We start from the raw sequence: 22,810 nt of genomic DNA, 5'->3' as shown, positions 1-22,810 counted from the left end.
TAGGTAGCAACGGGCGAGCAGGGAGGGTGCTGAGGGCTAAGGAGCTAGGAAGAAGGAGCCGAATGCAACGGCGCTGGCGAGAGTCGTGATTAACTTTGTTTTTGGGGCGGACCACACGCAGGAGGGCGGCGTACCTGAGAAGGAAACAATGGCGTTTGTGCTCCCTCGTCCCCCCGATCCTCTGTGGCCCTCAGTGGCTCACGGCGACAGAGGCGTTGTGGGGGACGTGGAGAAGGTGACGGTGATGTGCCCGCGATGAGGTGACCCTCACTGGGCGGCGGGGCGGATTCTCATTGGCTTGGGACTACGGGGATCACGGGCGACGGGGGTCTGCCTACCGGTCCAGGGTCCTCGCTCTCGTCATGATGTCGATGGACGATGATGCCGGACGGACCACCGACCAGGAGGGTTGGGTTGGTTGATGGGAGGGGGGCAGATGGAGATTTGAAGAGGGGGGCTGGCAGCTTCAAGACGGACGACGGAGCGAGCTCCTGAGCTTCGTGGCTTCTCAATGGCAGGATGAAGTGCCTGTCATCTGAGGCATGCAAAGACTGCTATGTATTACCTCAGATATTTCCATCGCGCGCATAGACACGACGGGGGAAGGTGGAGAAGAGCCACTGGATTATTACGGAGCTTGCATTCGCCAATGCCAATATCTTGCTCTCAATAGTCGTTCGTTCGGATGTGTAGACCGTATGTCGGTAGAGGCAGGGAAGGACGCAGTCGAGACGTATGTACGCGGGCAGTTGCAAGGTCCGGATACAACAGCACCGCACCGGCGTGAAAGTCGGGGAGGAGGTCAACAAGTCATGTTGAGTGATCACAAGGCAATGTCAGGACTCAGTCGGGTGCCACATGCCTCGCGTCACGTTAAGGTAAGGTGAAGTTTGGAGAAAGAAGGTCCAGTCCGGCAGCACCAAAGTGGGCGGGCCGTCGTCGACTTGTGGTGACACTGACCCAGAAGACTTTGGGACTGAAAAACGTGCAAGTGGACAAGCCCGGATGGGTTGAGATGGACCCTCCACGACGACTCTTCATCCACAACGACGAAAAATGCCCGCATAGTACGAAGTACTCCCCAAGGTACCTTAGGCGCCATGTGGTGGATTCCGGCCGGCATGGGACGGAGAGTAGAGTGACGCTATCAGATGCCAAAGCGAGAGAGGAGGACGAGGAAGATGCTGCCGCTGCCGACAACGACGACGACGACATTGACATTGACATTGACATGGAATCGAAGCAATTGGAGGTCGACTCCAACTTACTGCGTATGTATGGCCCATGGTCCAAGGGAGAAGGGGAGAGGCACAGTGCCACAGGACCCGTCTACGTCCCTGCCTGGGCAGAATACTGGGCAGCAGTGGGAGGTTGAAAGGAGAAAGTGGGAGGTGGAGCCGGCGGCGGAGAGCGACGATTGGCTGGCTTGACGACGGGATTGAATCAGTACCCCGGCTCGTCGCGCAGGGAAAGCAGACGTGCCAGGCATCTTAGCCCCAGCCAACCCTGTCTGGCATAATTTTGAGTTTTCAATTCCTCTGTTAGGCTGCGGGTTTAATATCGGTGCCGCGCACTGTGAGGGGGCACTGTATTTCTCCAGCGACTCTGCACCACGTCTGCGCCTTGAAACCCGCTGGACGACCGGGATAAGGCCCTGAACGTGGTCCGACATAGCTGGACATGGGCCCCCCAAGCGCTGCTGGAGTCGCTGGAGACCGCTGGATTAGGCGCTGCGAGTGGGAAACCCGACCTCGAGACAGGGCACGCACGCAGCACGCATCGCGACCTGCCCTGCTTGTCGACGACCTCCTGCTTGAGTCCTTGGCAAGTGCCCCTCCCTCTCCCCCGTCCCCCCGTCTCTATCCCCCGACCGGTCTTCAACTTGTCCTGGGTAAGGGTCGGTGAAGCGTGGTACCGTGGGCACTTGGGTAGCGTGTCGACGGGGGTGTTGATGGTGGACAGACAACGGGGAACGAGGGCACCAAGGCACGAGGCGGCAATCATGATGAGGTCGGGTGGAGGGTGGAGAGCGTGTGATGGTGGATGGTGGATGGTGGATGATGGGATGGGGAATGCCATCAACAGGGTCCTCGAATGGGAAACTTGGCTCCGGGCTTGTCGTCTCCAAGACGCGAGAGCTTTCATGATTCTGCTTCCGGTCGCCGTCGGTCGCCGGGGCGGTGCTCTTGCATCTTTTCCCGTCCCTTCCCCCGACAACCCGATAATGGAAGGTTCAAGGCTGTTAACTCGAGGCAATGTAAGAGCGAGAGTAAGAGCTGGCGAGGCGACGACAACACCATCAACTCGGAGAGCGGGAGGAGGGAGTGACCATGAAGGAAACAGACTGTCTCGGGTCGGGAAGCAGCAGATGTCAGTGTCAGTTCTACGGATAGTGCCATCCACTACCTTACCTTCCTTCACACTCCTGACACCTGCTCCTGCTCTTGCTATTGCCTTCGTTACTCTTGCTCTCCGAGTAGTTCTCTATCGCACCCGCACCCGCACCCGCACCCGCACCTGCACTTGCATTGGCAGTTGCACTTGCATTGGCAGTTGCACTTGCACTTTGCATTCAATTTTGCACTTTGTCGTTCCTGCGGTGGCACTTGCGCTCGCCGATGGCTCTTGCTCTTGCCCCTTCTGTCCTGGGCCTGCTCCGGACACGTTCCGTCTGTCTAGACCTTGACCTTGACCTTGCTCATGACGAGACCGTTAGTTTCTCCTCCTCATCACGATTGAATTCTGGGCCTGGGCTGCCCCGGATGTGAAAAAACGACTTCGACTTCCCCTCCATCTTTTTTTTTTTTTTTTTTTGGTCCTCCTGCGATGGAGTCGCCATGTCGGTTGTGCGAGTCGCTTTCGTATGTCTTGATTGGCGAAAAACGAGACGGCTCGACATCCCCGAAGCATGCGCTGGCTTCCTTGTCGATTGACTGAGGCGCTGCAGCTTGCAAGGTAAAGATGCCTTACTTTGTCCAAAGGCCCGACTGTTAATAGCCGTTTCCTTGGAACAGGAAATTTATTATCGATAGTTGCCATTCGCTGCTCCGTAACTCATTAACCCTCTGTAAAGCAACCATGCGACAATAACCTTACCAGACCCTCAATTATCGGCCAGCTTCTTTACTTAGGCACATGTCCCCGGCAACCAAATGCACCTGCATACAATCCGAGTCAATCAATCAATCACTCAATCAATACAGCGAGAACTCGGGAGTTGCGAGACATCAGACACCCAAGTACCCGAGTCTCCAATGAGTCTGCAAGTGTACGTAAGCCGACCGGGTTATTCCCTCGCGTGCCCGCTTCTGTCCACCGCCGAATCGTCAACGTCCCCTCACCTTCAGGCACTCGGACTACGCTCCGATCGCATCTCCATCTCCATCTCGGGAGACGGCGCGCGCGCGCGACTCGACTCGACTCATCCGCATCATCATGCAGGCAATCGCGTCGTCCGGCCTGCTCGTCCCATCTCCTCCCGTCCCCCATCCTCCATCCCATCCCTCGGCATAGCTAGAAGCTGGGTCCTACTAGCTACTGGCAAGTGGACATCTAATGATGGTCGGCCGCACACCGCAGACCGCAGAAGGGCCACAGACGGCGCGGGCTGCAGTCAGTCAGTTGCTTGGCCCATGTGGCCACCGCTCCGGCCAGAATCAAGCCCTTAACACTTCTCAGCAGCCATATTCGGCCGCCGCTGCAGCCGTTGGCCCCAAGCTTCTGCAGCTAACGTCCTGCAGCTACTGCGTCCTCTGCATGCACCCGGCCGTGATCCCTTCCCTTGCAGTCGCACCCAGTGTCCAAGACCAGGACGGGACACACAGCGATAGTCGAGCAGGAGTCAAGACAATTGGAAGAGCAGGACTGGCGGCACCAAGACCAGGTCAACGGCCGAGGTCCACCTCGAGGGCACGCCGTTGATGCTAACCGTCTGCTAGCGCATGTATGCTTGCTGTAAGGCGAGGCAAGGCAAGGTAGGTAAGCCAAGGCGTGGTGAGGTAGTGTAGAGGTTGACCGACCGCCGTCACCCGCCGTCTACCACCACCACCACCACCACCACCACCACCACCACCACCACCACCATCACCACCACCATCACCACACCAGAGACTGCAAAGAGCTCCCCCATCCATCCATGTCGGTACATGGAAGCTGCTCAGGTACCTTGCACACCCGTCCAGAGACCTACGAATAGGAACCCGGAATGGCCTTCCCATGGGTCGTGCGATCCGTCGCTCCTGCTTCTGGTGCTTCTGGGGCTCGCGTCCACTGGCACTGCTTTTTGCTCCTCTATCTGTGCTGCAACGCTGCGAGTACTCAGTACCTGGAAGCTCTCGACGACTGGGCCAACCGAAGCTTCTCGGGAGCCATTGCTACTGTGCCGCGGGCCCAATTGCGTGCGAGACGGCGCCTCTGTCAGAAGAACCAGGACAATGCTGACTGGCGTGCAGTGCCTTGTGGCTTTGTGTACGTATATTTCATAACGGACGGGCTTTATTCAAGGCCGGCTGTATCATCTCGCCTCTTCCCGTCTCGTCCCTTTTTCCGTGCCTCAAGCGCGCAGCACCATCATGTAAGGTCCTCGTTGCTGACGCTGCGTGTCAAGGCATCGTAACTTGGACAAAGGGCAGCATAGCACGGTCGTCGACTACACCAGCCAAGATTACGTGTTTCTCCAGTTTTGTGTGTATGATGAGACGGGTTGCCTCTTTTTTTGGTTTCCCAGGAACCCCTTTCCAAGTTTCCTCGCTTGGGGGAAGGGAAGGGTGGCCTGGATTTGCAAGTCTGAGCATGGATGATGGGCCAGGTCCCTTCAGGTCGTCCGACACCTTCCGCACGAGGGTTCCAAGGGAAAGAAGGAAACAAACAAAACGCCCAAGAGATTCGAAGAATAATCCAAATGTCGGATATTTTGCGCACAAACCCGAGCCTCGAGCAGGACGAGGCAAGGCAAGACGATACAGGAAACGACCAGGGGCAAGCCGGTAGGTACCGCAGTACATATGTACGCTCTTTTGCTAGCCGTAAGTACTCCGTACCTACTTCAAGATGTGCAAGGTATCGCTATAGACTATGGAGATGGAGGCAGGTCGATGGATAGGTGCCTTGCTTGGGGGCCTTGGCTGCGCCGCGCCAGCACGATGCCAGCGATGGGTTGCGACTGGTTCGTGAGAATCCGGACACGGCACCTCCTCAGCTCAGTTGACAGAGATGTGTGGGCTGCGTGCCGTAGCGCACTTCGGCTCTCACTCACTCACTCACACTCCCGTCTGTCTCTCTCCTCCGGCTTCCTCCAGCGTCTGCGTCTGCGTATGCGCGGGCGGCGGCGGCGGCGGGACCACACCGGGGGAGAGAGAGGGAGGGGGGGCAGGACTCGAGTCCCGTCGACGTCGACCTCTTTCCTTCCCTGTCCTTACAAGTGGACGTCGGCCCCGGTACGTACACCAGCTAGACTGAGGTGACTGCCCTGCTCGCCCCCGATGTGGCACCCGTGGACCGTCACAAAGTCCGGCCCATCAACTGCCATGATCAGGACCCAGGTGGCCCTCCCACCTACCCTGCGCTTTTTGCGGACCCCTGGCCCGGGTGCGGGCACAGACTGTTAGCTTCCCCTTTCAGGAACTCCTCCAACGAACATGCCTGCACGCCTCCGCATCTGTGCCTCGCCCTTTTTTTGTTCCATTTTTTTTTCTCTGCTCCAGCACTCTGTTGCTGGTGTGTGTCTTGCTCTCGCCTATGGATGGCATTGCTCTCTTCTCATTGCTTCCAATTCCCCGAGGCTTGCCTTGCCTTGCCTGCATCTCTACCTTGCCACTTTTACGACTCACTGCCACACGCGCATACCGGGCACAGATCACCGGCGGGAGAGGCTGGTCTTGTCTTGTATCCAGTCGCAGCTGTTCAACCTTGAACCCTCTCACTTGTCAGTTAGGGTAACACAGTCCGCGCAACTCGCAAGAGCCGTCCACGAGGGGGAGAAGAGGAGCCAGGAGATTGCGCCTGGCCCATAAGGTCACTAGCGTCCATGTATGTAAGTCATAACGGATCTCCATATGAGTCTAATCATGCGCAGTGAGGCCTTGAGAGACGCAACCGCCAGCAGCATCGCGACTCGCGAGTCGTGAAGACGCATGCCATTCCCCATACCGACCACCAAGCCATGACAGACTTGCCATCTTGGACACGTTTGACCGACCCGACCGCCTCTATTACCTTCCCTTCCCAGGACACCTTGCAACCGCTCATGACAAGAGAGATACCAACTATCGTCTTTACCATCCATTTTTATTTTTCCCCGTCCCTTCGATTTTCCTCCAGCCACGCCCCATCGTGGTGAGGGGTTATCCATTCATCCATCGCTCTCTTCTCTCGTGGTCTCGCAGAACCTCCTCCTCGCCGCGGCCCCGACCCGTCGACCTGCATGCGCTTGCTATTGCGCGTGGTCCCCATCAAGAGAGTCATGGCACTTATTTTTTGACGGCAGAGCCCGAACAAGAGGAAACCCGCACTTGCAAGTCACGACTACGCCTTAAGGCTTGAACGCAACCGCGCCGTTACCAGCCTTGCTTTTCTAAAACCAACGCCCCTCACACCCCTCCTTCGCCGTTCGTCGGCGAGCGCAGGCTCTGGGAAAAAGAGAGACATTGCCTTCTGGCTGACCAGCCCGCCAGCCAGCAAAAGCCTCAGTCAGGCGCCTGTGTCTATTATATTAACCCTCTCTTAATATTGCCTGCCCACTCCACCATACCCGGACAGGGATGCTTCCAAATGGATGTGTGCCCCAAGCGAGTTCACTCAACCCCCCTGGTCTCTAGCAATCTCGTGAACCGATTCTCTCCCCTCCCCTCCCTCCTCTCTCACACCCCCTAGTCCCCACGCCTTTCCCGTTTTTGCCCATCATCGGCGTCTCTGCCCAACGGTCTTTTAGAAAATAAATGGGCCGCTGGCCTACGAGAGCTGTCGGAGGATTCTCTGTCTAGTCTTCCTCATCGGCCTACCCCCTCCACCGATCCCTGGCCGCACGCCATGGGTCACCTATTGGCCGGCACGAGGGGATTTGGAGCCCTTCCAGCCTGCGATTTCTCCTCAAGAGATGGCCCCCCGTGCCTCCGTACGATCCATGCCAGGTTCTTCTCCGTCCCTCCATCTCGACGGAGCTACTTACCGCACATGCCACCCTGCTCACCAGGGTCAGTAGTGCCAACCCTGAAGGCTTGCCGTCAACTCTCTTCCATGTCTCTCGCTGCTAGCAATGTCAGTTTGTGCAAGGGCACTCGTTCGCGCCGTCCGGCAGAAGCGGGGGTGTGTTCTGTGAGTGTGTGTGTGTGCGCGTAGGTGCGAGGGAGACAGAAAGCGAGAGCGCAGAGTGAGAAGCTTGTAGTAGCGTAAAGTGAGTGTCCGGCTGGGGGCTACTCGACCCGCGTGGTGTGTCTCGTAAATGACGACGATGACCGCTGGATACGCCTGCTTATTCACTCTTGTGTCTATGGATGCGAGTTGTGAGAGTGAGTAAACAATACATCAGGACGGCGGGCCATCAACGAATAAGCATCAAAGACGCAATGTCCTAAATCCCGGAGACCCGTCCCCCTCATTCACTTGAGTGTATCTGTGGTACGGATACCCAGGTAAGAACAATATGTACGCAGTATCCGCCGTATGCTCTGTGTGATATGTGCAATTTCATAAACCCAAGCTCGAGTGAGCTACGGACTATTCGTACATGCATACTGCAACAGCAGTTGAAGCACCTGGACCTGGTATCCTGAACTGTGCTCGTTTGCTCTTATCAAACCGTTTCAGTGCCGCCCCTCGTCCTGACCACGGCTTGTCTCCTCTCGCCGTCCCCCCTTCCCCATAGCGCCGCCTTCTAAGAAGGGTATTTCCCTAAACCTGGTCGCCGCTCTGCAGGGCGCATCCATACCCCCATCGCTGTAGCTCCATTGCGTGCCTTGTTCTTCCGCTCACCAGATCGCCCGCTGCTCCCCTTCTCCTTCCCAGTATGGTTGCATGCACTGACCGTCGTCGACCAAGAACACGCCGTTACGTTGTACTAGTGACCTCTCCTCTCCTGCTGGCTTCTGCCGCTGAAGAAGACAGACAGACACGCACACCACACATACTGCTGCTGCTGCTACTGCTACTACTCCAATACAGTACACGCAAGTAATAAGTGGTCGACGGGGTCGGTGCTGCCAGCCAGCAAGCATCCATTGTAGGAGCATTCCGTCGAGACATCGACTCCCGTCGTTTGCCGTGGTGGTAGGTCGTCCTCGACTTGTTCCCCTCGCCCCGACTCGCATCAACTCGACTCGACACAAACTCGACCTTGGCTGGCCTCCCCCAGCCCTGCCCCATCCAGTATCCACCCAAGAACAGTGCCGAAGATTTTCATTAGACACCCCCTCCAACATCTACCGTCCTCCTACTACCCATCCACCCCATCACATACAAGTATACATCTGTCCCTGCAACCTTAAACATGACCGTCGTCCGTTGAACCTCAACTTCACCTTTGCATCTCCTGCATCTTCTCGAGTCTTCGTCCATCACTGTACGACACCAAACATAAGGCCGTCCTCATCGCCTTTCTCCCGCCGTCTTCCCTTGGTCATCACACGGCTGAACATCTACATCCCGTATATGCCTTGCTGATCCCCGCCAGCAAGAAACCACATATCTTGTGAAGGAGAGGTGTGCGCTTGGGTCTGGAACAGGACTGCAGCGCTCCAGAAGGGCATGCTCTAATGTCAACCACGGTGACCTACCCCGTCATGGCAGAGTTGAAAGAGCCGGCGCATTCCAGTCTTTGGTCCAACTATGGAAGTCCCGTCCAGATGGCGTCTCGATTCAACAACAGCCTGGATTCCGGCCTCGGAGGCCATGCCGCCAACTCGCCACACGCAGGCCGCCCAAGAAGCCACCACCCGAGCGTAGACCACGGCTCCTACCCGTACGGTCGCTACCCCCAGGACGAATCTGATGCGTACGACAGGCACGCACATCCCAGCCTGTCCTCCCACCACAGCTTCCCCAACCTGAAGAGGCCGTACTCCCATACCGAACAGCCTCCTTACCAGGAGATTGTCCAGGATCTGAGGGACGACGGGTCCAAGCTGACGGTGAATCACGACCACAAGCTGCTATCCTTCAAGAGAGTGCAGGATAAGCACACGATTCTTGACCAGCATGGGCGCATGCAGCAGCTGGAGCTGTCTGCCCAGCTCCACGGAATGTTCTTCCTCTCCGAGATGCCCACCAACACCAACGACGGCACCATCATCCAGCCCGAGCTTACCTGCTACCGACGAAACCTCTTCCAGATCAGCGGCTCTCTGATCACCCCGCGCGGCCAGCTCTCGGTCGTCACCGAGACTGGCGAGACTGTTCCCGTCAGCAACACCGAAGTCACCATCTCCGCTATCGAGTCGGTCGATGGCCATCCCGTCCGTCTCATCGTCATTCCCTGGAAGACGCCCCCACCCAACTCCCCCGAGATTTCCCAAACCGCGGACCAAGAGCCAGCATCACTCCCCCTGATCCCCTTCCAAGAGGACGGCTCCGAGGCCGATGGAGAATATGCCGTATACCCCATCGGGTGGCGCCGATTGCAATTCAGAATGTAAGTAACTTGGAACGCACTTGCAAAAGGGAACGACTTCTTATTGACTCTGGCTCAGCGCTACCGCGAACAACGGTAGAAGGAAGGAACTGCAGCAGCACTTTGTGCTCCATCTCAAGGTCGTCGCCACGCTGGCCAACGGCAGCAAGGTCGTGCTTACGGAATCGACAACGGCTCCCATCGTTGTGCGTGGCCGCAGCCCGCGCAACTTCCAAGCCAGGAAAGAAATTCCTCTGCTGGGCTCTAGCGCTGGCTCAAGAGGCCAGGCCTTGGTCGAGACCGGATTGGGTATCGTGGCAGGACCGTTGGCAGTCAAGCCGCAAGAAGCCAAGGCAAGAGGGTTGGACATGCAGATGCCCCGCTCCGCCTTCACCTTCAGCGCCGGAGGGCCCAAGATGCCAGGAGCCCCGATGACAGCTATGAGATCAAAGTAAGCCCGCCCAGCCAACCCCTCTATTATTTCGCCTGGACTCGCCAAGTCGATCACTCGATCGACTTGGTGCGTGTCCATCACTTGATGAACGCCGACTCTTGAGAGAAGAACCTCGCTGACTCGTTCCAGCTCCTACCCTAACTGGGGCTCCACGAACCCCGTGTCCATGTCTCAACTGCCACCGTCCGGCTCGGGAGGCTACCCGGCAACCTCCATGGCAGGAGAGCCTTACCACAAGGTCCCTCTCTCGGGCGGAACCAGCTTCAGTGCTGAACCGCAAGACATGCCTCTCCAAACATCAATGCCATCGGTCCAGCTGTCGTTGGTAGCAAACGAGCAGCAGCAGCCCCCTATCAGGACCCAATATGCGTACGTCCAGAGCACTACCGCCCCGCCTCCCCTCTCCGTTTCGACGACTGCGATGGCGAGCTCGGACAATGCGCTGAACGTCCCAAGATACGTCGACAACCCGAGGCCCACCAAGAGCCCCAGGCACGCGAGTGTCCCTTCCATCCACAGCACCGGCTCTCTTCCCAACGAGTCGTCGCCCGAGTACCGATACGGCTCGTCGTACGGAGCCGTCGGCAGCAACGCCAGCGAGATCCCACCACCTGCCTACAAGCAGGAGCCTGCTGCCTCCCACCCCGGTCCCGCTCGAGACTACTACCCTCCCGCGAGCTCGTGGACAACAACAGCCGGCGAGCCCGCCTCGACCGTTGCCTACACCAGCGGCGAGGGACGGCCGTATGCCTTCCCCGACCAATACGCCAGCGGAGGTTCAGCGCCGTCGACCAAGCAGGAGGCCGCTGCGCCTCCAGCACCCGGATCATACAGCAGCGCACATCGGGGTTCCTTTGACGGCATGAACCACTACTCCTGGAACACTAATTAGCTGTGCGCATAATTGTTTGGCGGCTGGGTTACGCCATTCGTTCCCCAACTTCGAGAAACAATAATAGGTCCGGGCCGGGCGTTACCAGACTGGCGGAAACAAGTCCTTTGGCCTAGGCTGTTTCTTACCCTGGCACGACGGCCCCTGACCGTGTACCATCATACCCTTCGATTCAAGGCCTAGGAGAGACAGAGCGATTGCGGTTCGGATTTGAGTTTGGGATGTTATTTGCTTTGTTTTTTCTTGTGTCGGCGAGAAGTTTCAGTTCTTTGAGGCCATGACGAAGCTAGGGAGTTCCAAACAACCGGGGGTTTCAGTCCATCGTAGGATGCGATGGACGTTGGGCCCCCGCGGGCTTCTCCCCCACACCATCAGCTCGGCATCGGCAACGTCCCTTTTTTATTTTTATGTTTCATGACAGACCGGACCCGAGCATAATTGGGTAGGCGCAGCAACGAGATGGTCGAGATCGGCGTCAAGAGACGGGCATTGTCTGGTGGCTGGGCATTTCGATACCACACGGAGGATAGCATTGACGTCGGATGCTCTGGCCGGACGCTTCTATCACCGGCTCCGGGCCGTGCTGCGACATTGGGAGGGCGGGTTACATTACGATGTGTATGGTATTTTACTTTCCTTTATATTTTTTTGGGACGCGTCGAGCGCCGGGTATCGGGTCAAGGAAAGCAATGAAAGGCATTGTGGTCTTCAAACCGGCATCCTCTTTTGAATCCTGGAGTGTGCCGACGATGGCGGTATTTTGCGGTGTTGAAGGGGGAAAGAGAGGAGGTCTTCTAAGCCTGGGACGGGCCGACGTCCGGAAAAGAGCCTCATCCCGCCGCGACGGTTGAGTTCCGCCACCCGAACGCCAGGGATGGCCGAGCGTTCAGCTGATTTGTTCAGCACGGGAGCGACCCAACCTACTGGTAACTTGCGAGACTCGGGCGGGCGGTGAAGACGAGACGGTGTGGGCGGTACTGTTGGGGTTTTTTTTTTTTTTTTATGGTCGGTTGGGAATGGGTGAATTGGCTTCGGCCCTTTTGTTTGGCTTGGCCTTGTCTCGTTTTTGGGTTCCAATGTTGCTCGCACCACGGCGGCGACCTACATTCTTGTGTTATGCGTGAGCGCAAACTTGGTGGAGGGAAATTTGGATGTGGCTGGCTTGTTTTACTTTTCAATTTGTTAGATGGGAGAAGGGAGGAGGAAAGAGAAGGAATAAGAAGAAGGGATCCTCTTTTTAGTGAGACAGAGAGAAGAGAAAAAAATGCCCAGAAAATGCGCAAAGCGATGAGACAGAGACTGCAGCTTTTCTCCCCATCCCATGTTCTCCTTGGCCCCGTCCCCTCAGCCCACTTCAACCTTTTCCCCGCCTGGGGGAAACAAGAAGCTCGTATTGGGGATTATCGTGTGTATCGGTGTTGTGCGAGAGAGGGGGACTGGACCCGGGTACGAGACGGGCAGGCAGGGCTATTTATTATTAACCTCAAGTTCTGTTGGTACACAACACAAACGCCAGCCGCGAGCAAAACCCCACGAGGTGCTTTCGTCCATTGTGTGCCTATTGTGTGCTTGCGTCTGACCCGGTTCTAGCCTCCCTCCCTTTGGTCCTAAAATTACCTTGCCTGCCTCGCCGGGCGTTCGCAATGTTGGGCGGGTTCCCACTCACACAAACACAGCATAGCACGTTGGTCGCTCACGCGCACCAACGGCGGAGGCGCATCGTCATCTCATCTCAGCTCGTCACCTTACATACCGTTACGCTCGCCGCACCCACCCCCCTCTCTCTCCGCTCTTCCAATAGTCTGGACAGACTAGCCTGGCGCCGTTTGTTGGCGTTGGCGGCGGCGGTTGGCGGTGGCCGGCGCGGAGCGGGAGACCCCACGTGCGGTGGGAACCAATGCACCGGAGATCATATATGTCCCTGTCGTATGGTGTGCGTTGCGTTCGTTTCTCTTGCATGGTTTGTCACTGTTTCGTCGTGCTGTTGGTTCGTTCCCCTCTCCTCTTTCTTCCATCCGTATCTTGGTCCGCCTATCTCTCGTAGGATTCACTCCATGGATCGGGAAACCCACCCACTTCGCTGTCTTCCCCTTTCTGCCCCCCGTTTTGAGGAGAGAGGGAGGGGGACAGCGCAGGCTACGCTCCTGTTAGGAAGGAGAAGGGAGGAACGGCAGGCCAGTTGCGCGTCGTTGGGCGTTGCATCGCGGTAAGCCACAGACCTCCAACGGTCCAACAGGGCGTAACGAGCGGGATGCCCGTTTCGGCGCTTTTTTGGGTAAGTAGCACGAACCACTCAAACTCCTCAGCTGAATGGGACAACACCGCGCGCGCGGAATCATCCATCACTGGCGGGGCGAGGAGGAACAAGGAGGGGCGTGTGTCAATGTGTGAGGGCGGCGCATTTTCCGTTGGTTCTTCTTTTCATTTTACCAAGAGTTCGGGTTGGGAGATTTGCTTCTCTGCTCGGGCCCGAGGGATCGGGTAGGTAGGGGAGGGTCCGCCCCCGAATTTGGTGATGATGACGATCCGTCACCTGTCAAAGGTGCACCAACACGCATAACCCACACCACCCACACTACCTGTCAAGGGAGATGAGGGGTGGACAGGGGTGTTCGTGGTCAGAAGGAAGGGGAACCAACGCGACGAGGAACATGCACATCACGCACACGCCACGGAACCGGCGCGTTGGGACTGTGGTTCTTCCTTTGGGGAGTTCGTCGTGAATCCCCAAGCAGGAAGGGAAAGCAAGCAAGCAGCCACCCGAACCCCGGCCCGCGCCCCTCACCTCCTCACATGGCGTCGAGGACGGACACCCCTCCCCTGAAGAGCTGAGCTGAACTCGCTGGGGCTGGACGCCAAGGCAGCGGAGCGGAAGGGATGCGGCTGCGGCTGCCATGTGGTTTGGATGTGAGACAGTATATCAGTAAAGAAACAACGACGGTGGCCACGTTGTTTTCGTACATCCCAGGGCTCGGATTTGAGTTGCAGTGCAGCTTGCTTTGACATGTTGTGGCAGCTGGAGGGGAGGAGGGGCTGCGTTGTGTCTACCTGCGTCCGTAGCGTTTCTTATATGCGTGGTGGCTTTTACGGCCGTAGGATTCTCGTCGTGTGTCCACATCAACTGCCACTCAACACCCACTAGAACCGAGAACTGAGGCGGGCAGTCTTGTTGGTGAAAGGAAGGGAGAGGTCAAGGTGGGCTGAATACTTTTGATGGGTTTCTTCATACATGCCTCGGCATCTTGTCACTGCTGGTGGAGAGCTGGCTGCTGCCCAGGTGGTCCCCGCGCTGTGGGCGATAAGATAAGCCAACTACGTTATTCCCACTTTTAGCGAAGCGAAAAATCTCAATTGGAGACGCCAATTGGGGCGACAGTCGGCGGTCCCGTTCCGCTGTTCAGCCGCACCTTTCGGCCTGGAAGAAATTCGATAGCTCCTGCTCGGACGCCGTTCTAGGGGTGACGATCGAAATACCCACGACGCAACGCAGACACGGGACCACCGGCCGGCAATCGTTGTTTTCTGCACGAGACACGCACCGAGGGCGACACAAAACATCCAGCAATCATGTTTGAGCTCCCGGACGCAAAGAGGTTTGTCGGCCGGTGCTTCGACTCTTGAACGCGACGCTGACTGTTGTTGGGGTGGTTAGGGTCCGGAGGCAAGACCTGCAGTCCGACTCGGAAGACGAGGCGCCGGTACGCGACGAGCAGCAGGATGCGGAGCTGTTGGCGAAGCTGCACGCCCGCATGGCGGGCATGATCGACCTGGGCAGCCTCGAACAGCCCTCACCGACGCCGAAGAAGAATGCCGCCGACAAGACGACGGAAGAAGAGGACGCCGCGATGGGTGACGCCGCAGCAGACGAACCGGCCGAGCCCGAGGAGTTCGAGTTCCGCCTGTTCTCCACCGCGCCGGCGACCAAGATCGCGCTCGTCGACGAGGACGAGCGCGCGATGGAGGGCGACGGCGACATGGTCCGCAAGAGGCCGCTGTCGTACTACGTCGCGGAGGAGGCGTCGGCGGCGGCGAGGGAGGAATTCGCGGCGGCGGCGGTGTCGGGGGAGGACGTGCTTGAGAGGGCGAAGCAGAGGTGGTGGGGGATGGAGATGCCTTGGCGCGTGACGACGATTCCCGGCAAGACGAAAAAGGCAGAAAGAGGCGGTGAGGACGAGGAGGCGGCGGCGCGGAGGAGGCGGCCGGGGAAGAAGAAGAGGATCGCGCTGAGGATGAAGGAGCGGGAGAAGAAGAAGAAGGCCGAGGAGGCGGCGCAGGCGAAGATGGGCAAGGAGGAGGCGCTCAAGGAGAAGAAGAAGAGGCTGAACAGGGCGAAGAAGTTGAGGAAGCGGGCCAAGGCGAAGGAGGCCAAGGCTGCGGGCGGTGTTGGTGGTGAGGCAGACGATTCTGGGAATTCGTCTGACAGCGGCGATGAGTAGGCTGCAGGCGTTTTCCGGTCTGGCCTGGTAGTCTTCTGAGCGGAGTCGTTGGGACCAGACGAGGCGTCTATGATTTATGAGCGAAACATTTGCTGGATTTGAGCGGCGTTGGGCCGACCCCCCTAGCGGTGTAGTCAGCATGTCTCCGGAGCGGTTAGATTGAGCCTATGACTTGCTCGACTTAGCTCGTCCCGGGCTGAACGATGATCCTGCCTTGAGATCAGCAAACCTGGATGCATGCCAAAGGCTATGGTCCTCTCGTTGGGAGTGTTACGCTGGTACCCATCTTAATAAGGCCGGTAGCAGGCCTCGGTTCTAACTGACAAAGGGAGGGCGGACTACCCCGTCTGTCTGTAAAGATAAGTGCGGCTGCGCAAAGTCGACTTCACCTGCAGCGTGAACGACGAGGCTCGTGGTTTTACAGGTGTTGTCATCAAGCTTTCCCTACGTGAGAGCAGTCCAACCTTCTGCATGGCCACACGTACCGTGTCACCTAGTATGATCGTGTATAGACATAATAATGCAGTATTCGTCATGCTCTAGTCCTATGCAATCATTCGCTACGGCTTAGCATGCCTTCCCTAAGTTATCAGTTCCAGTCTCTGCGGACCCCTGTGAGGTCTGGTATGTGCAATTACTCCCACCCCGCTCTATCATGAATCGTCATCGCTGTCTTCCTCGTCCATCAACGCCATCTGAACAAAATGCCGTATCCAAGCCTCGTGCTGGGGGTCGAGTTCCCCGTCACCGATTACTCCTGCAGCGCCGTTCCCGCCTCCTGCGACAGGCACCCGCTGGGCCTGGTTCTGGTTCGGGTTCCTCTGTTGGTTCTGCCGACGACCACCTCGAGCGTCCATGGCACCCCTATTCCCTCGTCCGCGTCCGCCTCGCGGTTGATGGCCGCCTCGACGAGCTGGTGGCGCTGGTGCTATCGGCGCAGCGGGCGGGATAGGACCCTGGCCTATGCCGGCAGCAGCTCCTCCTCGCCCTCCTCGGGGAGCCGGGTCGGCCCCGATGCGAAGAACTAGTGGCCCCTCACGCGCAACACCGCCTGCTGGAGGCCGTGGTTCCTGGACAGCGTTGTCCGCCTCATCCTCCGACTCGGTGTCATCGGGCTCCTCGATTTCGGGAACGATATCAATAACCTCGGCGGGCTGCGGAACAGCTGCCTGCTGCTGCTGCCTGCCGCCGGCGAACCCGACATCCACATCATCGCCGTCTCCGCCTTCGAGCTCCCACAACCGCATGTAGCACGAGGTAAACTTGCCGTTGGGCTGCTCGTTGAAGTGCGCATAGGGATTCCGCGGGTCGAGCCAGGCGGAGCAGAGGTAGCAAAAGTGGGAGGCGCAGCGGAAGCAGATCATGTGGTTGCAGCCGTGTGTCTTCTGCGCCGGGACGCCGCAGGTTGGGCACGGCGTCGTGTGTAGGTTGATGTAGTCGATCGACGCCTGCTCCTCGGCCGTCATCTCCTCCTTATCGCGCTTAGGCGTGCAGCGGAAGAACTCGCCGTGCCACGACTGGAAGCAGCGGCTGCAGAAGGCGAAGCCGCAGTCTTCGCAGATGGCCAAGAGGTCGCCGACGTCAAATGTCTTTTTCGTCTTTTGTTTCCCGTCAGTTCCCTGGCCTTCCTCGTCCGTCTCCTCGTCCGAGCTTTCCACGTCCTCCAGGCCATCTGGCTTCCTGTGTTTCTTCGACCTCGCGGCCCCGTTGCACCATGATCGAGGGCAGTAAATGGTGTTCTTGTCCGACTCGAGCTCGTTCTTGTACTTGAGCGTCACGTAGCGGGTCACCGTGTCTTGGGACAGGCCCATCTGTAGCAGTTCACTCGGGCTGATGGCGGTTTTGACCTTGCGCTTCTTCGTTCTCCCCGAGGCGCCTTGCGTCTCCGCTCGCTCCTTTGCACAGTTCGGGGCAAGACAGCGAACGGTGGCCAGGTCTCCTTCTGTGATGGCATTATCGTAGAACTCCTGTAGGCATTGGGTACAGAAAATGTGCCCGCAGTCGAGCATCTTGTGGCAGACTGAGCCCTTTTTGGGATCTGTTCAAACGTTAGCGCCAGCCCGTCGACGGCCTCGGGGAGGGACAAGCGCACCTAAACAGACGCCGCAGTCAAAGGTCTCCTTTGCAAACGCGGCCCGAGTAGCCTCGATGTCGTAGTCCAAAACGGCGATCTTGTGAAGCGGGTCAATCTCCAGCGCTCCGTTTCCGTCCACCATGCCAAACACGTCGTCGGCGGCCTGTTGCACATGATCGATGTACGTGAAGGCGACCATGTCCCTGCCCATTTCCTCCCACAACCGCGGGCCGTCATCCTCCAGTTTCCTGGTGGCCTCCTTCGACAGCCATGGTGGCGACGTGCTTATGCTGACACTCGGCGGCTTCTCTGAGGGATAGCCCTGTGGCAGAGATATACGAACAACGACGGACGGCAGATGGAACAGCTCGTGGGACTCGACGCGGGGCTCGCCACCGGGGATTTGCGCCGCAGCGGGGACGTCGGCGTTCGAGGCGGCCGGGAAGGTGACGGTTACGGGCTTCGCAGGGTGGACGGGGAGCTCAATGGAGAAGGAGTACGGATTCTTGTCATCGGGCTCGAGTTCGGGGAAGATGGCGTGGAGAGAGCTGAGCTCGTCGTCGCGCGGGTCGTCGCTATCGGCGTCCATGACTGCTACCTGTGGGAGACGGCGACTATCATACTTTTCTGGTGCGATCGCATGCGAGATTAAGGCGCAGTGTGTACGCCGGAGATGTTCAAAGTGTGAGACTGCAAACTTGATCAAAGTTCAGTGGCCTTCACAGTTTTCAGCGACGGGCAACGCGAGGTATATCAGCAGCGACGGGAAGCAGTGGCGAAGTCGGACAATGGAGGTGGTGTTATTGAGATAGAAGAAATGGTCGCGGAATCCGCGAGAAGAGCGACTGGTTATGACAAGCACATTATACGAGCTTGAGCAGCCGTTGGTGGTCGTGTGGTTTCTGAGGCGTCGGGTCCTCTCGAATGCCTGGTACAGAAACGGCTGACCGAGTTGCTAATCAAAAAATGATGACTCTTTTGCCGCACTGCATCGCGGGGCAAAGAAAAAAAGACTGGGGGGGGACCGGTCTTCAAGTCCCTCCCTCCGACCCCGACCAGCCGTCGCAATCCTTCTGGAATTCTTTGCCGGGTGACGAAAAGAGGGATGGAGGGGTTCCAGGCCTGGTCAGCCACAAGCCACAAGCGTGGGGCACAAAGCCTCCCGATTGGCCCGAGCTTGGAGCTATGCATCTTGACGTATTATGCAAATATTGGAGAAGCAGCGGGCAGTGCGGTTGCGAGTGAGCGGCAGGTGTTCAGCAGACACAGCACACACCACACACCACACAGCACTAAGGTAGCAGCAGCGCAACAGCCAGCCAGCGCAACGGCCAGCGCAGCGCAACGGGCTCCATTAGCACTTTGACATTTCTAGGGCGCTGTGCACCACGATCCGCGACATTTGCTTTAACTTTACCAGCCCCTGGGCCCGACTCGCAAAATTCTATTGCCTCACGCGGACCAGTCCTTTTGTCGACGCATATGGCAACTTGCTGTCGAGCAATAAGAACCCCCAATCCCCCGGAGAAACTCCCGCAGTAGTAAGCTCTCAGTCGTGGCTGGAAGAACAATCGGAGCTGCGAAGCGGACACCATGGACCAAGACACGAGACCACTCGCCTCTCTCTCCCTCACCCACGTTTACTATGTAAGCTTCTCCGCACCTTAGCAGCTGCCCAAGGCTCGACTCTCGCCTTTGAAGAGGAACAACACTGACAGAAGAATCCCGCAGGACCCCGAAGACCCCCTCTCCTTCCTCTGCGCATGGCTCGCCCTCCTCCCGCAAGCCCTCTGCATCGTCTACGCGACTCTGATCTGGTCGACCCGCGAGGCCGAGATAGCCCTCATGTTCGCCGGCCAGCTCGGCTGCGAGGCCTTGAACTTTGCCCTCAAACGCCTGATCAAGGAGGAGCGCCCACGCCGCATCCACGGTAAGGGCTACGGCATGCCGAGCTCTCATGCCCAGTTCGTCGCCTACTGGTCCGTGTTCCTCGTCTTGTTCCTCATGGTCAGACACCGCCCGTCGCCCGCGCGGAGGCATCACCGGCCGTACTCCCTGATCGAGCGTGTCGTCGTTAGTGGCGTGGCCCTCGTCATCGCAGCCGCCGTTGCGTGGAGCCGGGTCTATCTCGACTACCACACCGTGAGGCAAGTGTTGGTCGGGTGCCTGGCTGGATCGATCACAGCTGTTGGATGGTTTCTGGTCACAGCCATTGCCAGGGATACGGGACTGCTGAGCTGGGGCTTGCAATTGCCAATTGCACGGGTATTCCGATTCAGGGACTTGGTGGTTGAAGAAGACCCGTGCCAGGCTGGGTGGGATAAGTGGGAGGAGAGGCGGGTTGAGGCCGAAAAGCAGGCGGTTGAGGCCGAGAAGCAGAAGAAGAGGTGACACATTGACGGACACCATACATACATACGTGGAATTATACGTGATCTGCAATCGAGGCATATATTTGGCGCATCTAAGGCACGTGGAATGCAGCTGTGGCGGAATGAAACGGACACCAATCGGACTTGTCTCACGTTACTCGTCTTGGGTCATGTTTGTTTGAGCTCTTTATCCATTGAGCTATCGTAGATGCACTATGAGAGGCCTACTTCTTGTGACCATTTTACCTCCGCCCGCCAATGTCAAATCCGTCTCGTAGCTAATCGTGCCGTCGTGCTTGTCCTAGAGACAAAGTGCCATGAAGGACCATCTCGCCCCGAAATCCTACACTCTCCAATGATAGCCCGTCATCCCAGATCGTACACAATGCACCAATTTGCATTGTTGAGAGATAAGAAACCAAACAATATGTAGACGTATATGTCGTACAGGTATCTCCGCAAAAGAAACGCCATCCAATGAAATATAAAATATAAGAAGAGAAAGTATTCGCCAACAACTCCGATCTGTGGCCGAAAGATCGGATCAATCGCTTTTTACCGCCCATCGTTTAGACATGTCTATTTTATCGCTTCCGAACACCGTAAATTGCCTCATACGATCAGCTAACGTGCCTAGATCCAATCACGCTTGTCGTGAGGAAGATCGCATTGGCAGTTTCGCTTCGTGCACTTGGCGGGAACAGAAGGCTTTCGCGCAGGGGTGTTGAAGCCGACGCCCTGAGGGCTTGTGACTCTCGTCTTTTGAGGGCTCTCAGGCCTATAGACGGCAGGGCTCAGAGTGAGCTCGCCTTCCTCCTGCTTCAGTTGAGACTGTCTGGGGACAGCAACCTTGGGAACAGCAGGAAGGTTCTTCATCCGAACATCCTTCTCAGATCGGACAGGGGACTGCACCAAAGTGTTGTCCTCGTCCTCAGAGTCGGAAGAGTCGGAAGAGCCGCTGTCGCTGACGACGTCGACCTGAGCCAAGGGACTGGGCCGCTTTGGGACCTCGGTCTCATTGGGACAATCTAGCGCTGTGACGCTGTTGTTGTTCTCAAAGTAGCGAGAGTTGAGGGGAGGCATGTCGTCGACGTTTGACAGGCGAAGGCCAATCTGCACAGTCGCTGACGACGCCATGGAAGAGTCGCGGCGGTGGCGGATGCCCTGTGGGTGAATCGACGGAGGCGGCCTCAAGAAGAAGACATCATCCTCGTCGTTCTTGTTGGGGTTGGGGGAGTAGGTAGTGGCGGGAAGCAAAGTGATAGACTTGGTGTTGTTGTTCTGCTCGGGAGGGAACAGGGAGTATGACCTCTTGCGAGCGTGACCCATAGCCTTCGGGGTCTGGTAAGTTGAGACCTGTGCAGGCTCAGGCACCCTCACGGGCGAGGGAGCCGGGTGGATGGGGTACACGGCGTTCGATCGGAGGGGGTTGGCGTAGGTGGGTGAGTTCGAGGGGCTCTCGATGCGGGCCTCCTCGTACTTCTCGGGGACGAGGCTATCGGTGCTGTCCATACGCTGGAGAGACCGTGCCCTGCCGACGGGATTCATCATGTGGTGTTCGTAATCGTCGTCACCATTAGGAGCCCAGACCCTAATTCCGGCCTTGAGCTTATTACGCTCAGACTCCCACTTATCGCGGGGGCCGATAGTCGACAAGGTGTTTGAACGCAGGAATAGGTGAAGGCCGCCAGTCAATAGGCCTGATACGTTGGCGACGACTGACGCAATCATAGAGAGAGTGAGAGCTTGGCCAGTGGCACCCCGCTGCTCAACAAAGGAAAGGTTAAAGAAGAATGGGATAAGGAGGGTCTGTGAGAAGACGTTAGCAGATGAGCTGATGGGTTGACTGCATAGGACTTACGGTCGAAATGAAGGCGACCGCCAAGAAGTAAACCATCCTTGAAGCAGCAACGCGCTCAGCGTTCTCGATTCTCGAATTGTTGTGAAGTCTGAAGAAGATGATCATAGCACAGCCAAACAACACCGCCGAGATCAAGACGAGAAGTGCGAAGCAGCCCTCCTTCCATCGCTGGACAAACCAGAAGAGCGAGGCGAAGCAAAAGTTCGGAGGGCGGATAAATAGAGTGACGAGGTAGGTAATGAGAAGGAAAGTGCCAACGATAGCGAGGCAAATCGTAACGTTCCACTTGCCACGGGGAGGCAAGGGGTTCTTTCGTAGAGACCGAATGGCCACTTCGAGAGCAAATACTAGTTGAATGTAAGGAACGATGAAGACGGCTGCCAATTGTTAGCCACGTTCACATAGCCCACTCTGATTCGAGAGAACATACCAGGCAACATCATCTGAGAGGTGATGGTGCAGCCGAGAGTCAGAAGGTGGTCGAGTCCAGTCGACTGAGCGACTGCGAAGACGATGCCCTGAACAACGATTCCGACAGACAGAACAAGCGGGAAAGACTCGGCAGGTCCAACGAATGTGAAGCCGTGTGTTCTGAAGCCAAACTTTGGGTTGTTCCTCTTTGTCGAGCCATAGCCATCCCAGAAGATACCAACTGCTGTAGCGAATGCAGCAATAACATTGAAGACGGCGAGGATGATGGTCGAGGTTCGAATCGATTTCGCCGCCTGGAAGCGGAATTGGTTGATCAAAGCCGACGTCGAAGCGTTCGTTGCCCGGTAGGGGCCTCGTAATGAAGCGCCGCCATCGTAGTTCGTAACGTCGCCCTCGGCGCGAGGTTCCAACCAGCCCCAGCTATCCATCTCGTCGATTATTCACCTGGCAATGTCGAAGAGATGAGTGCAGGCGTCGAGCCGCAGCAATGCCAGATATTAATTCGCCGTCCGAACCATCTAATCCATAGACCTGTCGAAGACGTCCTCGTTGGAGAAGAGTAAAAGAGTAGTAGCAATGGGTGAGAAGCGAAGAGGAGGATGGATGGAGATGGAGTGCGGATGGGATGGAGAAGTGAAAAGTGTAGGTGAAAAGACTGGATGGACTGTAAAAGACTGCCGCTCTTGGA

General features: G+C 57.3%; 5 protein-coding genes across 5 annotated transcripts; 3 read left to right on the top strand and 2 right to left on the bottom strand.

Moving 5' to 3' along the window:
• Nucleotides 1-8,774: 8,774 nt before the first annotated feature.
• GCG54_00001686 (Transcription factor vib-1) lies at nucleotides 8,775-10,947 on the top strand (the record flags this gene model as incomplete). Its single annotated transcript, XM_045401795.1, has 3 exons — nucleotides 8,775-9,622; nucleotides 9,681-10,052; nucleotides 10,185-10,947. 3 exons carry the CDS (start codon nucleotides 8,775-8,777, stop codon nucleotides 10,945-10,947), a joined length of 1,983 nt encoding a protein of 660 aa, XP_045270524.1.
• A 3,567-nt stretch (nucleotides 10,948-14,514) lies between these two features.
• GCG54_00001685 (uncharacterized protein) lies at nucleotides 14,515-15,383 on the top strand (the record flags this gene model as incomplete). The annotated part of the gene is made up of 2 exons (XM_045401794.1): nucleotides 14,515-14,540; nucleotides 14,600-15,383. The coding sequence occupies 2 exons, from the start codon at nucleotides 14,515-14,517 to the stop codon at nucleotides 15,381-15,383; spliced, it is 810 nt and encodes a 269-aa protein (XP_045270523.1).
• Nucleotides 15,384-16,036: 653 nt separating this feature from the next.
• On the bottom strand, nucleotides 16,037-18,046 carry GCG54_00001684 (putative E3 ubiquitin-protein ligase ARI2; the record flags this gene model as incomplete). The annotated part of the gene is made up of 2 exons (XM_045401793.1): nucleotides 16,037-17,421; nucleotides 17,476-18,046. The coding sequence occupies 2 exons, from the start codon at nucleotides 18,044-18,046 to the stop codon at nucleotides 16,037-16,039; spliced, it is 1,956 nt and encodes a 651-aa protein (XP_045270522.1).
• Nucleotides 18,047-19,050: 1,004 nt separating this feature from the next.
• On the top strand, nucleotides 19,051-19,848 carry GCG54_00001683 (putative dolichyldiphosphatase; the record flags this gene model as incomplete). Its single annotated transcript, XM_045401792.1, has 2 exons — nucleotides 19,051-19,104; nucleotides 19,129-19,848. 2 exons carry the CDS (start codon nucleotides 19,051-19,053, stop codon nucleotides 19,846-19,848), a joined length of 774 nt encoding a protein of 257 aa, XP_045270521.1.
• A 614-nt stretch (nucleotides 19,849-20,462) lies between these two features.
• GCG54_00001682 (uncharacterized protein) lies at nucleotides 20,463-22,550 on the bottom strand (the record flags this gene model as incomplete). Its single annotated transcript, XM_045401791.1, has 3 exons — nucleotides 20,463-21,638; nucleotides 21,691-22,067; nucleotides 22,121-22,550. 3 exons carry the CDS (start codon nucleotides 22,548-22,550, stop codon nucleotides 20,463-20,465), a joined length of 1,983 nt encoding a protein of 660 aa, XP_045270520.1.
• Nucleotides 22,551-22,810: the final 260 nt, after the last annotated feature.

The sequence above is a fragment of the Colletotrichum gloeosporioides genome (genome assembly GCF_011800055.1).
Source record: "Colletotrichum gloeosporioides strain Lc1 chromosome Unknown consensus_7, whole genome shotgun sequence".
In the NCBI taxonomy this organism is placed as follows: Eukaryota; Fungi; Ascomycota; class Sordariomycetes; order Glomerellales; family Glomerellaceae; genus Colletotrichum; species Colletotrichum gloeosporioides.
The sequence above is the reverse complement of the archived record's forward strand: the minus strand, read 5'-3'. Positions and strand labels throughout refer to the sequence as shown.